General features: G+C 37.1%; 1 protein-coding gene across 1 annotated transcript in view; it reads left to right on the top strand.

Annotated features, from left to right (window-relative positions):
• Positions 1-10,917, top strand: part of LOC136840075 (XK-related protein 8-like) — a 46,662-nt gene extending 35,745 nt beyond the window's left edge. The window contains exons 3-11 of the mRNA XM_067106458.1: positions 1-155; positions 5,059-5,239; positions 5,787-5,949; positions 6,248-6,357; positions 6,950-7,153; positions 7,386-7,549; positions 7,936-8,034; positions 8,516-8,733; positions 10,158-10,917. The exon at positions 1-155 is cut by the window's left edge and continues 69 nt beyond it. Of these exons, the coding sequence (XP_066962559.1) occupies positions 1-155; positions 5,059-5,239; positions 5,787-5,949; positions 6,248-6,357; positions 6,950-7,153; positions 7,386-7,549; positions 7,936-8,034; positions 8,516-8,733; positions 10,158-10,302 (1,439 nt within the window). The 3' untranslated portion in view covers positions 10,303-10,917. The remainder of the gene's footprint in view (positions 156-5,058; positions 5,240-5,786; positions 5,950-6,247; positions 6,358-6,949; positions 7,154-7,385; positions 7,550-7,935; positions 8,035-8,515; positions 8,734-10,157) is intronic.
• Positions 10,918-13,929: the final 3,012 nt, after the last annotated feature.

Raw genomic sequence — 13,929 nt, forward strand, 5'->3', positions numbered from 1 at the left:
CCATTGCAACTGGCACGAACTATGCAGGACGAGCCATTGCCAATGGTACTAACGTTGCAGGTCGAGCCATTGCCAATGGCACTAATGTCGCAGGTCGAGCCATCGCGAATGGCACCAACGTTGCAGGTCGAGCAATAGCAAATGGCGCCAAACAGGTTAGTAATTGCTGCCAAGAGGTTTTGATTGTATTGTCAGTGTATCTACGCGTTTTTGAATTACCAGACAACCTGTTTCAGTTTTTTTTTTTTTTTTTTTTTACAGGATGTCTTCATTCAAACCAAGCTAAAAATAAATGTTCGTGTTAGTTTTTCACATTTCCAAAACTTTGTTGGTGGTTCATTTATCCACTAGCAGTCAGTGGATATGTAAGCTGCTTGGTTAATCCTTCCCCAGTGTTCCCAGTTACAAAGCTTCCTTTAATAAAAAAAAAAAAAAAAACAAGCTGTCGTCACTCATATGGAGAAGCCAGTTGACCTGTATTTTTGTGTACTATATTTTTTATATATATATATATATATATATATATATATATATATATATATATATATATATACAAGAATTAATGTATAGATGTTAATGCATATATATAAGACACATTGATGATTTAGACCTAAGTTATGCTTGACTTGCAAAGGCCGTGGTTTTGTTGTCTTAGACCTAGGCCATTTTCTGTTTAAATATTACAACAAACAAACAGTGGGGAGTTAGAAATCAGGGCACACTATACAGAGGATAGACTGGAAGATTTTTTTGTAATAAGTAACGGAAAGGCAGATGGTATAACATTCCCAGTTGTCGCAATGATCTGAAATGCAAGGGACCGAGATGACTTAAATGGAATACTGAAGAAAACGTTGAAGTTTTATTTTGAAAAATTAGGTAGATGCAAAGGAATGGAGAGGAAAGTAAATATTCATTGCAAGGACTGTGAAAAATTCACAGTAACTCTATAGAGTTGGTACAGAGAAACTGAAAAAAAGTGTTACGATAATATTCATGAAACCAAATATGAGGAATTTGGTAATTCTTTGATTTCTGCTAAAATGGACAAGCGAATACTAGAGTCCATTGTATACAGTCACTATATCCTAAAATGAACAAATATTGTTTTAATCGGGTAGCCAGCCGAGCGGAACAAAGAATGTTTGGCTGCTAAGTAACTGGAAATTGGTGGTCTAGTAATGACTTATTTAAACAAGATAACTACGATGACATTCCATGATGTACAGTATTTGTTGCTGGACGAATCATCCTGGGGGTAGCTTGCAAGAAAAAGTATACATAACTTGAACCTTAGAGTTAAGGTCCAATCCTTAAAATTATACGATTTGGGATTATTCTTCCTCATAGTCAGTAGTATCCTGCTTGAATGGTTTGTCGACCATTAATGTGTTCTACGAACTCACCACTGGTGTCAGGCAGAATTATTGTTTAAATGAATGTTTACGTTACCTGTGCGTTGTCATTGACGCCGGAGGTAAATCAATGGAACATAAATCAGTAAAGAATGTAAAATTTCCTGTTTAACTGACTTAAACAAGTTAGCCATTGAGTTCATCGTTTTCTATTCCATAAACGTTATCCTGAATCTAGTTTTCTATGTCAACTTTCCTCTGAATCAATGAAGTGTAGTCAAGTGTTGAACAGTCTTCGTTGACCGGTGCAACTATGTACAGTGGGGCATATATCGTCATTAGAGATGACATCAATAAGGCAAGTGAATTAACATTTACATAACAAAACGCTGTAAAAATGTACTTAAATCATGTAGAGTAACCCAGTGACAATCGAGGACTAAGAAGCAGATTTTTACTGATGTGACATTTTGACCCCTGCTAACATCTGCTAAAAAATACGTTTTGAGGAAACTGGATATTAATAATTCTTATTAATTAAAGCATTTTATACAAGCACTTTATGTCAGTGGGGAGGAAATCAATGGTTTTTTCGCATTTATTAGGATTTCACAGTAAGAGAGAGGCAAATAACTATTTCTGTTTCCTAATTTACCCCCTTAACGATTTTCTCGAGAAAGGGCCTGCGTGTGCATGATTCATAGAGCAGTTATTCATGAAAGCGTTAATCTTCTTCTTCTACTTTTCTTCTTCTTCTTCTTCTTCTTCTTCTTCTTCTTCTTCTTCTTCTTCTTCTTCTTCTTCTTCTTCTTCTTCTTCTTCTTCTTAGCTTAATCCCTACTCAATGACTCAAGGTTGCTGTTTATTAAGAGCCCTTTCAGGTGTTTCTAACACATTGAACAACAAAGGCCGAAAAATATTATATATTTTTTTCATCCTGGATACACTGTCAGTTTTCATTAAACTTCGTTTTAATGACTAAGCTGTTGCTTTAAACATGCTAGTGACTGCAACTTGTACAGGGAATTGGGGTTGTGGGGGGCGCCACTTAAAACGCAAGTAACTTAACAAATGAGTTGCCAGATCGGTAGCAAGACCGTGGCAATTACGAGTAAACATAATCTGTAAGCCATATTGTTCGGATTCTAAGTTTAGACCTACGTTACGCTAGACTTATAAAGGGCGTGTTTTTTTTTTTTTTTATTCTTCTAGTCCTACATAATTTTTTAAAAGTTAAATAAGACACGAGTCTCAGGGACAGGAATTATTATAAATAGGATAGATTGGAAGATTTTTAATGTAATTAGTAACGCAAGCCAGAGGGTATAAAACTACCATGCCTTGAAATGTGTTCACTGGTAAACACACTCCCAAACTGCAATAGCCTCGAAAATCTGAAACAGAAGGAACAGAGATGACTCTGATGTGGAAAAATAAGGAAGGCGATCAAGTTCGTTTCGGAAAAAGACAGAGAAAAGACCAAAATGAAAACAAGGTACTGATACTGCTGAAATCGAATAAGAGGAGTTGGATCATGCTCTGATTTCTGCTGAAATAGACATAGGTATTTGCTAGCTGAAGTATATACAATTTCCGTAATCAGCCCAACATCTTAGGAAAAATTTTGCAGTTCAAAGAGCCAGGCCCTAAAATTGTATAATTTTGTCGTTATTCATTTGCGTACTCAGTAAAAAAAATATTGTATATCAAGAAATATCGCAGATATCCGGCTTAAATGATTTTTTTTTTACTAAGCGACCATTTTTACGAAATAGGCCATCCACTGCTGTTTGTCAACCACTTATACGTAAAACAGACTCACCACTGATTAAAAGCAGAATTATGGCTCAGATGAATGTTTTCATTGTCAGTACATTTGTCCTAGACTCCTGAAGTAAACCAGTAAATATAAAAATGTATAACTGAATGTAAAATTCCCTGCCTAACATGGCTAAACACACAGCATGTATCACGGTACACAACCCATTCAGCGAATGTCACTGATTTAGACAAGTTAGCCATTGAGCTCATCATTTTCTATGCCATAAACGTTATCCTGAACCGAGTTTTCTATGTCAACTTCCGCTGAATCGATGTAGTAGTGAGCCAAGTGTTCAACAGTTTTCATTTCCCCGTGTAACGATGCATAGCGAGGCATATAACGTCATCAAAGATGACATCAATAAGGCAAGTAAATTAACGTTTAACTAACAAAACACTACGTTAAGAAAGTAATGAAGTCATTTAGAGTGGCCCAGTTACAATTGAGAATTCATACAACGTGGAGTTATGTATATATTTCGAGCAATAAGGTACATCTGTGCGAAAGTACTACATTCATGTTTACCTATGTGGCATTATGACAACTGGGAACAGCTGCGACACTGACACACATTTCGGGGAAACAGGATGTTATTAATTTATGTAGAGCAAAGATATTTTGAAGGCTACACTTCATGTTAACAGTAGATAGGCTAAAGTGCATGTCAGATCTTGGTGATGCAGGGATTAGGCCTATGAGCGTTATCGCATTGTCACCGCATGTAGAAGAAAAACATGAATAATTATGTATTTGTCTAAATACATATTAGAGGAAAAATTTACTCTCTGCATTTATTAGGATTTTGCTGTAAGAGCGACGGTAATTTCTTTGTTTCCGTGTTTACCCTCATAACGATTTTCGCGGGCGGGCGTCTTTGTGCGTGAATCACATAGTAGCTATGCACCGTGCTCCCAGCGCTATGCGTAATGCGTTGTTCGTGAGCAAGTACAAGCAAATATTTCATAATCATGCGTGGTCATCCATGTCTCACGAAATGCAAACACCTTACACGATATAATTCCCATTATATCAGAGTGCCTAATTTTGTTAAGATATGCTCTGAAGAACGCATGCTACAGAAAGGTATATATATATATATATATATATATATATATATATATATATATATATATATATATATATATATATATATATATATATATATATATAATTTGTGTGTTTCATGCACTGAGGGTAGTGGGTATCACAGGCTGTACTGGTAGGGTCGATATTTTATTATTATTATTATTATTATTATTATTATTATTATTAGCATATCTTATGAGCGGACTTTGTGTTATGCACTTTGTATCTACATAATGGGGCGTTCAAGATCACGTTTTTGTCATGTCTCAAAAACGTGGGGTCCAGGACTCCCCTTTTCCCTTATCACGGCTCCTGCCTGTTATGATTATTACTCCGAATATACGCACATTCATTTGGGAGGAATGTGCTGAGTTGTCGAGGAAGCTTCCACAGAATAGGATGTTCACAGGTGAAAAAATCAGATGGAATCCAAGACTGCAAATGGTCTGAATGTGATTTGTAAATATGAATATATATATATATATATATATATATATATATATATATATATATATATATATATATATATATAAAATGTGTGTGTATATATATATATATATATATATATATATATATATATATATATATACCTAAGAATGTTAAACATTCATAATGGTGTTTGTTAGAATACAGCTAGGTGTATAAAAAGATAAGAATAAACTAAGAATGCACCAGATATGATAGTTACTAGAATACGCCACTAGATTAGAGAAAACTATTATATTTCCGATTATGAAAGCAACATGAGATTTTAAGAAACCTCTCTTTATGTTTCCTATTTTTCTCAATCCACAGGGGTTCAAGACGTTGACCCAGCCGATGGAAATATCCAAATTCGGCGTCTTCGATGTCTTGACTGCCCTGGTGTCTGTGGGGATGTTCTACTTCGACGTTATCTCCGATATCTTGGTCGCCTATTACATGTACGACGATGAGGCCACGCATGAATGGTTCTTGGCCACTGTTCTGTTGCTAGGTAAGCAATTATCGGTCTATGCTTTCTCTAGAGTTTTTCACCTTGTAATAACGTACATACATGCATGATACATACAGTAGTTTTATTTTATAAAGGTTGAATGGACAGATGCCTGTAAGGAAGAAGGAAACGAAAGACAAATATGTCTAGGCCAAATCCAAAAAATATCCTGATCATGGAAAACAAACATTTCGCATATAATAGTAACAACAAGAATTTTTTAAGCTATTTATTCTTCCATATACATGAAAGTGAAATAACTTAGAATATAGTGTTACTGCTTCATTGTGGCTTGTAACCTGCTCACGTAAACACATAACCATACAAGCTTTGTTGTATAAATCTGAATCATCCAATACACTTAACTGTAGGCCTAATTTAGGTGAGTATATCAGTCTCCCAGTTGTCAGGCCATCTGTTATCGCGTACCAGATCCAGAGAAATATGGCCGATAAACTTTGATGATCACTCTGGCCATATTTCGTTATATATACAATTTATCTAAGTTCAAGTAATACTCCATTCCTCACTTGTTTTCCTAACTCAGTGATACCCTTGGTCGTGGTGAACGGATTCAGCCTCTACTGGTACTGGTTCGACGAACGGGTTTGCGAGCATGATGGTATGTGCCCCAGGACGCCCAAAGTGCCCGTGGCCCTTTGGTTCTTCAGGGTCCTTGGTCATCTGATGCTTCATGCCAGCATACTAAGGTCAGTTGGTTGTAGTTCTTGTGCACTGTTAGACCACTAGGCCTAATTTTTTTCTCGTGTAGTTTACAACGGGTAGTTATAAAAAATTTTTTAATATTTGTCGGATGGTAAACTGTAGGACGTTCAATAGTAATAACCGTCCCTCCATTTTCTCAATAAACAGTTGTATAGGCCTATTATTGCGGAAGAAGCGGGACCATCCACTAAATCAGACATAAGTTTGGTAGACTAACTTAAAACAATATTTCTTTAAATTAATCATTACTTTTATTAATCTCTCTTTATCTTCTCTTCACAGAACGATTGATTTACTGTACTTCGGTATAAAGAGCATCAAAGGTTCATCTTTGTCACCAAAAGAAGAGCCACAGGCTGAGGATCAGTACAAAATGGAGGATTCGGCAAATGGTAATATTCTTATCCATATGAGTTTTAGCTAATGACTTTTAATTAATTTATTTTTCGAGTAACCTTTTTTTTCATATGTTTTTTAAAAGGAGTTATCAATAGGAATCTCAGCCCATTACGCTCACATAGATTATCAAGTAAACAGAAGCAATCAGAAAATAATGTTATGCTGGCTTGCCTCGTTGAAGAAGGGATTGTTAATCGACAGACCTTGTGCAGAGCCTTGCGTATAGGTTCAAAGACCACTTGTGTATAGGTTCAAAGACCACTTAACGTTTAGGAAACTAGACTTACAGAGTTTGTTAACTACTGAAACGAAAGAATCAGACAATATTGCGTGCTATGTAAGGAAAGAACTGATGCAAAACAATTTTAAAGAGGTCGCGGAAAGCCATATGTGATTCGTAAGTTCATAATAATTTTTCCCGCTATTTTTTCCTTTTACAAATGTAGTCGTCAAATTAGTTCATCACGAGCTCTTAGCTTTTGTATTTTCAGCTTCAACTTCTATCTAGTCTGAGTCTAAAGCTAAGCCTCTGATTTTCTGGTCCTTCCTACTGGCATCTGATGGCTCCAATCTTACCAATTCCAGGCTACGCAGATCCGCCTCCCGCACACAATCACCGCCACGATGGGTTGTACTACCAGAAGTTGTGGATCCACGCTGAAAGAGATGCAGCCAATGTGGATCTCCTCTCTTCTCTGGTGCAGGACGCCCCCCAACTCATCTTGCAGATTTATATCATGGCCAATACAATTCCTGAACAGTCTCTGCAGGGAGAAATATCAACGACCAGTGAGTCTTCCAGTCGTTTTTTATCAGAACAGAAGTTTCGTTTCTAGGATGTTTGCGTAATTCAACTGGGATAAGTGGTTATAAATAAATATGACGCTGATTAGGCCTAGTTCACCTTCAGCAAAGCCAATTCATTACGATGGAAACTTATTCTCTTTTCTAATTTTTAATATTTATAATTTACTATTTCTACATGTTTTGTGAATGAAAATTTCGAACACTTTCCTCACAGTGATGATGCAGCTGTTGTCAGTGGCGGCTTCCCTGGTAGCCATGGCTTTTTCGGTTGGATCTTTCACCAAAGCGACTCGCTTGGCAGAGCCCTCTATGGGCAACCTCAGTGCAGCCGGGCTGATGGTGCTCTCTCTGGCGCACTTCTGTTGCATTGGACCTCAGGTAAGAATTGGTGGATCTCGTAAATCTGGTTCAAGATTTTGAAGTTAGTTTAAAAACAGACTTATTTGAGGATGTTTTGCTTTTAACGTCAGCATAAAACTATGATGATTCGTGTTTATGTTCATCTCAGTGCAACGTTGATTACTGCCATTTTAATGCAATTGGATATGCCAGGCAACTTGGATCCAAGGATGCTGACCAGTGCAACATTAATTGCTTCAATTTAATTGCTGTTAGATATACAAAGTATCATGAACCCAGATCTAAGGTTACCTAGAATAACTACGAATTGTGATTCGTCATTGTGAAGCTAATCGTTGTGCCTATTTTAGTATATTGCATCAAATAGATTTTGGTATCTTACGAATTCGAATTTCTCATTTCAGGTGTTGTGCTTTTCCCTATTCGCCACGAAATACCTAGTCATCTTCTTCATCGTAGTGTCGTGTCACTGGCTGGCTGCCAGCATCCTCATCTTATTCACTGTAAGTAGGATGATTCCCAACTCGATTTTGTCATGTGAATTGATTCTGTTGAAATTTTGAACAAAGTGCTCATAGACTTCAATATGTTCCCCAAGAACTATAAATTTGTGAAAACTTGCAGACGTTGGGGAAGAAATTTAAGATATAACTTTTAAAAAACCAAGTGTGATACAGAAGAGTCAATTACTCAAGAAAACTAAACACTATATTGATGGCTAAAGGGGACCCACTCAAGAAAACCAAAACTATAACTTATAGGTAAAGGGGGGCCCAGTCAAGAAAACAAAAATCTGTAACTGATAGGTAAAGGGGGCCCACTCAAGAAAACCAAAACTATAACTTATAGGTAAAGGGGGCCCACTCAGTCTAACAAAAACTATAACCTGATAGGTATAGGGCGCCCACTAGGTGAACCGAAGAGGCCAATGGAAAGGCCTCCCAAAATTAAACAAAAATGATGACGAAACTTTTCTTTTCACAGCTGATCTGTTGTCCCAACCCCATCCGCATGAACGCCACGTTTACCCACGACATGCGGCAGGGCCCTTGTCACAGAATCGACGACGTGTTCTTCAGCGCCGTCTTCGGGTTGATCCTCCTCTACACGTTCGTCGACGTCGGAGGGAAGAAGCCAAAGATCCAGGGGGCAGTGTACCATTTCCTGAGGATCGTCGAGGAATGCTGCATGATTGCCTTTTGGTAAGGTTTTCACTCTTCAAATTTTGTTGCTCACTGGTTTAAGTTTAGGATAAAAACGTCTGTATTCACACTTCATTTATATATATATATATATATATATATATATATATATATATATATATATATATATATATATATATATATACGTATAGATGTATGTGTATATGTATATATATTTATATATTATATATATATATATATATATATATATATATATATATATATATATATATATATATATATATATATATACATAAGGTTTAGTTGACTGTGTTGGGTCACAGCTATGGTGAGAAAAGGGGCTTGCAGCTAGCAACCTCATGCCAAAGGAGTTGCTGTGAATCACAAGCCTAATACATTTTGGAGCCATCCCCTTTAATAAAAAAAAAAGACGTATGAAGGTAGGAAAATCTCAGAGACTACTCCTCAGTCGCATCGGTTCTGTAATAAATTAGAAAAAGTTACAGACACTAAACTGGCTTTCTTATCAAGCGCTTGGGACAGAAGATGATTATATTCAAGAATCTAATACCAAGAAGGACAGCAAGACTCATGTTGTGTATAGAGGGAGACGCTTAGGGAAGACTGTATAGCTATGTGCTACTGCAAGACACAGCAAAACAGCTGTTGACTTAAAAAATCATGGATTTCCCAAAGACTGTGATAAGAAGGGCAAGTGAAGGAGGACAGAATACCAAGGTTATAAATACAGGTACGTAGGATGGAAGGCAACCTTTGGGTATACCATGGAACTGTGGAAACAGCCTCCTGGATATTGAAGGTCCACTTAATGCTTGGAAATGAGATGGCCCCAAAAAGCGACTTACGGGGATTTGGTGCAAAAAGATTATTTGGTCTCTGTTGGTTGGCTGGAAGAGTGCTTCAGTCCACATCAGTCCTTTTAGCCATTTCGACACTATACAGTATTTACAGGCAAATAGCCACCTGAGTGACGTAGTGAATTTGGAATTTACATTTCTGAAATATTACATGATTCCGGAAGTTTGTACACCCTTGTACTTTACCAACTAAATCAAAACCTTTGACAGCAAAAATTCAATTCATTCCTAACTGCGAGACCGCATGACAGATCCTAAGAAGTAAGACTAATAAGGTTTTTAATATTGGAGTCCGCAATGGAGGGTGTTAACATAGTCACCCATTCATTCCAAAATTGACATGAAATTTATGGTATTTTTTTAATATATTAAGTTACCTACTAAGTTACATCAAAATCAATAAAAAATGGAATATTGACCCGTGACCTTTTAATAATAATTTCAAGGTTGCTCGTTGGGCAGCGTGCACAAATTGACCTACGATATTTAAAATAAGTCAAAGCATATCAAGACCCTTGCTCTTTTTTGAGCAGCCTGTACAAACAGACGTAGCGTTTATTCACCATTCCCATGTCTGCATTTCAGGTACATGCAAACAGAAGGCCACTTCTGGTACCAGTGGCTTCCCCTGGCCATCGTCTCGACGTTCTTCCTCTTGAGCATCGCGTTCTCGGCCATATTCTTCTACTGCGTCCATCCGGATCGCAAGCTCGCGCCCTCCGCGGCGTGACAGAGCTAGTGACGTGATGTTTAGCCGTTAATAAACATACTTTTTCTTACATTTCCATCAACGTCCGTTCAGTCTTTCATCTCCCAGGGGGAGCGGGTTAAAGGATGTGGGCCTTAACCCCTGAAGGACCTCAGTGTTTTACCGTGGTTTTACCCGTGTGAGCGACACCAACCTCACCGTCCAGATTTCCCCTTGTTATTCGGAAGGATTCTGTTAGTCAAAGTGAAATCTGATTTTCTTTAGATGATTGTTATAAATTTATAAAGAGTCGTACAGTAATATAACAGAACATAATCCATAAACTATCACAAGTAAGTTGATGGATTTCTTGTAAGTGGAAAAAGATTCAAGGTTGCTATTATCGAATGCAAATGAAGCCAACTTTGCCAGCACGCATATTGAAATGTAACAAGTAACTCTCGATATAAGCCTTCCCCCAAAATGACATCATCACGCAAAGATCTCTGACTGAACTTTGGCAAATCCAAGTTGAAGTCGAGGTTTTGGAAACCCATTAACCAAGAGCTCTGATTGGACAAGGGCTAATGCAAGTTGAAGTCGAGGTTTTGGAAATCATCAGCCAAGAGCTCTGATTGGACGTGGGTAAATGCAAGTTGAAGTCGAGGTTTTGGAAATCATCAGCCAAGAGCCCTGATTGGACGTGGGTAAATGCAAGGTGAAGTCGAGGTTTTGGAAATCATTAACCAAAAGCTGTGATTGGACGTGGGTTTTGGAAATAACCGATTGCCAGCAGCGACATTTGCATTAAGAGGTGACAAGGAACTTTACGTTGATGTGTGCATTTTGCTGTCTGGTATTACTCCAGTTGTCGTTCAGCTTTGATTCCAGCGGGTTGGAACCTTTCAAAAAATGAATCCGCCAGCCATTTTGTTTAAATTGCCACAGAGAAGGATTAACTGAAATCCTCGGATTAAAAGTCCTAGCAAATTTTGGTTACGAGGCCACACTAGAGGAAAATGTAAATATATACACTCATTATTATATATATATATATATATATATATATATATATATATATATATATATATATATATATATATATATATATATATATATAATTCTAGTAACCGTCCACGCTGACGTATCTCGCCCTCAATGTGAATGAAAGGTAAAATGTGCCCAATTTCATAAATTGAAAGTGATGTGAAACCGTTACATCGTTTATATTGTTGATTAGAAATTTAGAATCCATTTGACGATCGACTGAATTCACACACCGTTGTATTTTTGTAAATATCACGTGAATTAGTTTCAGGTTAAACGTTTTTATTTAGGAACCAGGACGTTTTTTTATACGAGTATATTCGTGAATTTCTTAATAATGTTACGTACGATTTTATTTCATGAGGAACGTGTAAATGTAATTACGGCTGTAGATAGCGCTTACCGTTACGAATTTATATTTCAGGAGAAATTTTTTATATATATTGATTCAGGAGCTAGCAGTGAGATCCGTTTTTGGATAATAGGAGTCTTTCACAACTTTAAAAGCTTCGATTTAAAGCTGATGAAAGCGACACAGCTTTAGGTTAATCTTCCTCTCTTTTTTTTTATAATAAATAAATATTGACGCTTTATAAAAATAATTTCGATGAGTTAATTTAAAATAAGCTTTTGAAAAATGAATTTTTCGCTTCTGAATGAAGTACTGGATACTAATTCTGACCGCTTTAAAGCAAAACCTTCAAAAATAAATCACGCACGTTGAAAACAGTTTAGAAAAATGAAGTTTTTTCCCTTATAATAAATTCTGAAAGAAATGTTTTACATCTGGAATAAAATTCTGAAAATAAATGCCCATTTCGAATCAGGTTTCGATAAATAAATTTATTACACTGGGATCAAGTGTTGGTGGTTGAACAACATTAAACCCTTAAGAACAAAGGTCTGAAAAGTAAATTCTTCAGTCATAATCGTAGCTTTCAAGTACTCTTGTATTTGATAATCAAAAATAAAGATAAGTAAAAAATACGCCGAAGTGTCTCCGGGGCAATCGAGTTTTCTTACGGCCGCTACAACATATAATCAAGGCCACCGAAAATAGATCTATCTTTCGGTGGTCTCGGTATAATGCTGTATGGGACGCGGCCCATGAAGCTTTAACCACGGCTCGTTGGTGGCCTATCCTATATCGTTGCCATAACCACAATTATGGCTAACTTTAACCTTAAATAAAATCAAAACTACTGAGGCCGGAGGGCTGCAATTTGGTATGCTTGTTGATTGGAGGGTGGATGACCAATATATCAGTTTGCAGCCCTCTAGCCTCAGTAGTTTTTAAGATCTGAGGGCGGACAGAAAAAAGTGCGGACGGACAGAGAAAGCCGGCACAATAGTTTTCTTTTACAGAGAACTAAAAAGACAACCAGAGTTTTCTATCGGATGTTTGAAAAGGGAAAGAAGCACAAAAAAGAAAAGAGAATCTGACAGAAATTCCTGGCATCAGTATTCAGTCACTGACTACCTGTAATTCAATATTGTTGTATTCAGGATCCTCTAAGATCCTTAGGGGTTCCTGTTTGTATCATAGCCTTGTTTAAAGCATGTATGCGCCATCGTGTATAGTTAGTAATTGTACTTAGATTCAACTGAAATGGAAAATATTTTAATAAATTTTCATATTTTCGGTGTAACTGTTTCTCTGTCCTTTTTTTAAAGCAGTGAAGATGAACAGCATTGGGCCAGGTCATTACTCGGAAGGGTGACCCCCCAGTGAATTCTGTGACCATTAGTGGGGGTCAGGGAAAGTGTTTAGCTACTTCTTCCCAAAAATCTATAATTTTCTAAAAGCTTGCGACGGATTTTAGGAAGCCTGGTATGAGAACTTGGAACAGACCTTATGAAGCCTGGTATTGAAAGCTATCGACAGACCTTAGGAAACCTGGTGTGAGAGGCAGTGGGTGTCAATGAGACCAGAAAAGCGAGAATGTAAAGAGTTCGTCATCTCCAATACTCGCTCCAAAGATGTTCAGAAGTTCCAAAGCATCACTAATAACCAGTAAAGTATGCCTTTCGGGAGTTGACGGTAAATATCGACAGTCGATATCACCGAAGCTAATCGTAATTAATGGAGTGGAGACTCATGACTGCAGTGTTTAGTAAATACTTCACTGAAATCTTTTGAGACATCAAGAGACTCCGTCTAAATGTTGAGTTCATCATTTCCAACATTAAGTGACCACCTGAATGTTGAGCTGATCCTTTCCAACATCAAGATACCCCATCTAAATGTTTGAGTTGACCATTGCCAACATCGAGAATGCTGAGCCCATTATTCCCAACAACATACAACTCCAACTGAATGTTGAGCTGATCGTTTTCAACATCAGGAGACTCCACATAAATGACGACTTGATCAGTTCTAACATTAAGAGAGTACACCCAAATGTTGAGCTAATCACTTTCAACATCAAGAATTGAAGCTGATCACTTCCAACATCAAGAGACTCATCTGAATGTTAAGTTCATTATTCCCAACGTTAAGACTCCACTTGGTCATTTCCAGCATCAAGAGGCTCCATTAAATGTTGAGCTGATCATTTCCAACATCAGGAGACCATCTACATGTGGGACAGATGTTTTAAACATCAAGAGACTCTGGGATCC

This window comes from Macrobrachium rosenbergii, chromosome 7, assembly GCF_040412425.1.
Source record: "Macrobrachium rosenbergii isolate ZJJX-2024 chromosome 7, ASM4041242v1, whole genome shotgun sequence".
NCBI lineage: Eukaryota > Metazoa > Arthropoda > Malacostraca > Decapoda > Palaemonidae > Macrobrachium > Macrobrachium rosenbergii.